Here is a 3,286-nt window from a genome sequence, read left to right on the forward strand (position 1 = left end):
TTAAAAGTACTTAAGTAACTGCTAAAACTTTTAATTTTGCGAAGTTTAGCTCAGGATAGGAAAGAGTGGAGGTACGTGTCCAATCAGTCATAGGACTGACGACCTGACGATGATGATGATGATGTATAATAATAATTTCGTAAATGTATTTGCTCCAAAATAAAATTATTGAACTTGGTGATTTTTATAATTAATAGATGTAAAGGAAGCCGATGAAATGGAATTGGTATGCCAGATACTTCCGGTAGTTTTTTGTCATGCATACCAAGATATTTTTGTTAATCTCATTTAATCAAATAAAATTTAAAAAAAATAGTGTCTACGTGATAATAATGCTTTCGGTTAAAAAAAATTGGTAATCCAAATTCGTAAGTCATTTTTTTTCTTTTAAATTAACAAATTTGCTATCGAATACAGAAGGTACATTTTTTTAAAATTCGCTATGATGGTTTTTTTTCTTTTTTATTATTTATAAATTATTTTTTTCAATATACTTTCTGCTAAGTAAATTAACGCGTACCAAGACCATTTTGTTCGTATAATTGTCAAATATCAATATTTTTAAAAATTTTACAATTCCGCAATACGGTACTTTCAATGTCACCAACTCCCGGACTAATAGCTTTAAATAAAGTGGTACCTGTTGATAGAAGAGTAAGTATGTATGAAAATTATAAAAGAGTTGAACATTTGCCTTACCATATATCCACGAGACGGTAATGGTTTCAAAGAAAACGGCGAAAAGCATGGAGTATCCAGCGGCGTAACGATCCAGCAAATGAAAAAAATAAAATCCTCCTTGAGAACACGAAGCCAATCCCACCATAAAATACAAAGTGAATAAACAAGCAACGAAAATTTCACGGTGTCTTTTAATTTTCGGAAATTCGTCACTTAGTGCCGTTATTATTGCCTCTGATCCGCCGAACTGTAAAAGAAAATACTTGATCATAAGCAAAATTATATTATATCGACAAAAGGGGCTCAAAAAATTCTGTACATTTTATTAGAAGTTCTTTAAGATAAAATTCATTTTTAATGTTTTTATTAATTGTTAACAAAAATTCCGACATGCACCCAAAGATAATAAAAAAATGTAAAGGGAAAACGTTCATGTAAAATTCTGATTACTTCATAAGACAGCAGAAAGAAAACAGAAGACATCATCGATATATCAAGGGATACTTATTACAAAATTTACAGCAGTATCATAGATGTTCAAATATAAAGAAAAAATACAACGTGTAATTATACAACACGCTACTGAAGTGAAACTTCTTCAAACACACAAACATACCGGGATAGGGGTTAAGGAATTGGTTTAATGGTATTATTTATACACTATTAATTTAAATTTTACACTATACATGCCGCAATCGCCTGTAACGAACGTTACACGGCTCAAGCGATCCCCACTAGGAGACATCCGTTGCATGATTTCGTTACATAGCAACTCGTATGAAACGAACTTACCCTACCGTACGTAAAAAAGTTTCACTTCAAAAATTGGATAGTTATGGTAAAATTTTTTGGCATAGTAACAATNATCTTTTACACATTGTAATAAGAGAAAGAAATGGAATCCATAGTTTCTTTAGCTTTGGGTTCATTTAATAAGTGAAGTTTTTCGAATCGTTTTCTTAGAATTTTGGATTATACGCATTTAATAGCACATCACAATATCTTATAGTTTTCAGTTTCACACAGCTGGCATGTATCAATTAGATATTGTTTTGCGGGTTGTTTAGTCGTAATTCATACAATTTCTTAGATAAGTGGTGATTTGGCAGGTGCTGATATCAATTGGGAATTTCAAAATTCCATGGACCATGGCATTGAACCCAGAAAACAATATCCAATATTTTAGATTATCCATTTCCGAGGAGTTTTTTTGGGCTTTCTTCAGTTAATGAATTAAATGGCATTCATGGAATGTCTCTTTGTCCACTTCTTAATCTTCTAATACCTTCAATGGCCAATTTAAGCAACTTTCCTTCATCATTTTATGTAATGTTTTGTCGGTAATACTAGCAAAACTTTAAACGGCAAAAATGTATTTTGCATTTTACAAATAGAAAATACGTTCGGAAAAATATTTTAAATAAAATACAAGATGTTTTTCTCAAAAAAGTATTTAAGTGTAAGATAAAAATAGGTAAATCACATCTCTGGTTATTACTGTACCAAAACATTAAAACAAACTAAACGAAAACATATAAATAAGGTAATAAAGTTGCAAAAGTTTTAAAACATTATTAAAGAAAAGGTCAAAATACGTGGAAACTTACGGAACTATCGAGTCCTAAGGTTAAAAGCATCATAAAAAAAATGAGGGCCCAAAATTGGCTACCAGGCATCGTAGCAATAGCAGCAGGATACACAACGAAGACTAAACCAGGTCCTTCTGTTGCCACTTGATCTATCGGTACACCGGCAGTTCTGGCCATGTAACCCAAAACGGAAAATATTACGAAACCGGCCACGAAGCTTGTAGCCGAGTTGATAACACTAGTTAAAAGGGCATCCCTTAAATGAAGAAATAAAGATTAGTACCTTTCAACAGTGGTGTTGTGCTGTTTTTTTTTTTACCGGAACGTGTATATATAATTATATAGACAGGGTCGATCCTGGGTAGGCGGCCGCTCTGTGCGGTCGCATGTCCCAAATTTGACGACGCCCATCGCCAGGATCGGCCCTGTATATAGCATAAAAAGGAAAGGAAACGAAAATCATTACGAAACCCATTTTGTGTATATGTATATATATTCTTAGCATTAGCCGCAGGCCCATTTGGGTATGGCAATAAACTATGCCAGGGATGAGTAACGTACGGTCCGTGGGCCGCTTGTATTAAAATTTATGTATGAAATCTTTACTTTTTTAAAATTTTATATTTTTTTCTTCTAATGTTTATTATAAATAAAGTTTAATTCCCGTTGAACCGGTTCAAAAACCGGTTCACGTATTTGTTTCGGTTCGGTTCGAGTTCCGGTTCAGCAGAAAAAAAACGTTCCGGACTCCGGTTCACGGTTCGGAAAAACAAGCCGGTTCGTTCCGGTTTTTGTTCCGGTTCGGGTTCGGTTCAAACCCTTGTTTATAATAATACATATAAAAATTCGTCAAAAATTAGAAAAAAAAATCAGCAATTCTTTTTAATTTTTTTTTCAATACGTCAGCCAATTCTCGTTATCAGAAATCATCTTTAGTTCCGGAACGCGTTCCTGTCCAAAAAGGAAGTACCGGAACGACGTTCCGGAGCGTTCCGGCTCGACAACACCACTGGTTT

The 3,286-nt window shown here is 33.5% G+C and overlaps 1 protein-coding gene and 1 long non-coding RNA gene across 3 annotated transcripts in view; one reads left to right on the top strand and one right to left on the bottom strand.

The window, feature by feature from the left end:
- The window catches only part of LOC108740341 (sodium-dependent dopamine transporter), a 76,719-nt gene that overhangs the window by 11,464 nt on the left and 61,969 nt on the right, over window positions 1–3,286 (bottom strand). The window contains exons 8-9 of the mRNA XM_025975283.1: window positions 2,289–2,526; window positions 700–928 (exon numbers count right to left, since the gene is read on the bottom strand). Coding sequence (XP_025831068.1) covers window positions 700–928; window positions 2,289–2,526 — 467 coding nt within the window. The remainder of the gene's footprint in view (window positions 1–699; window positions 929–2,288; window positions 2,527–3,286) is intronic.
- Window positions 1–3,286, top strand: part of LOC108740360 — an 85,161-nt gene that overhangs the window by 7,080 nt on the left and 74,795 nt on the right. The gene's annotated exons all lie outside the window — the stretch shown is intronic.

The sequence above is a fragment of the Agrilus planipennis genome, unplaced genomic scaffold (assembly GCF_000699045.2).
Source record: "Agrilus planipennis isolate EAB-ADULT unplaced genomic scaffold, Apla_2.0 scaffold271, whole genome shotgun sequence".
Taxonomy (NCBI): Eukaryota; Metazoa; Arthropoda; class Insecta; order Coleoptera; family Buprestidae; genus Agrilus; species Agrilus planipennis.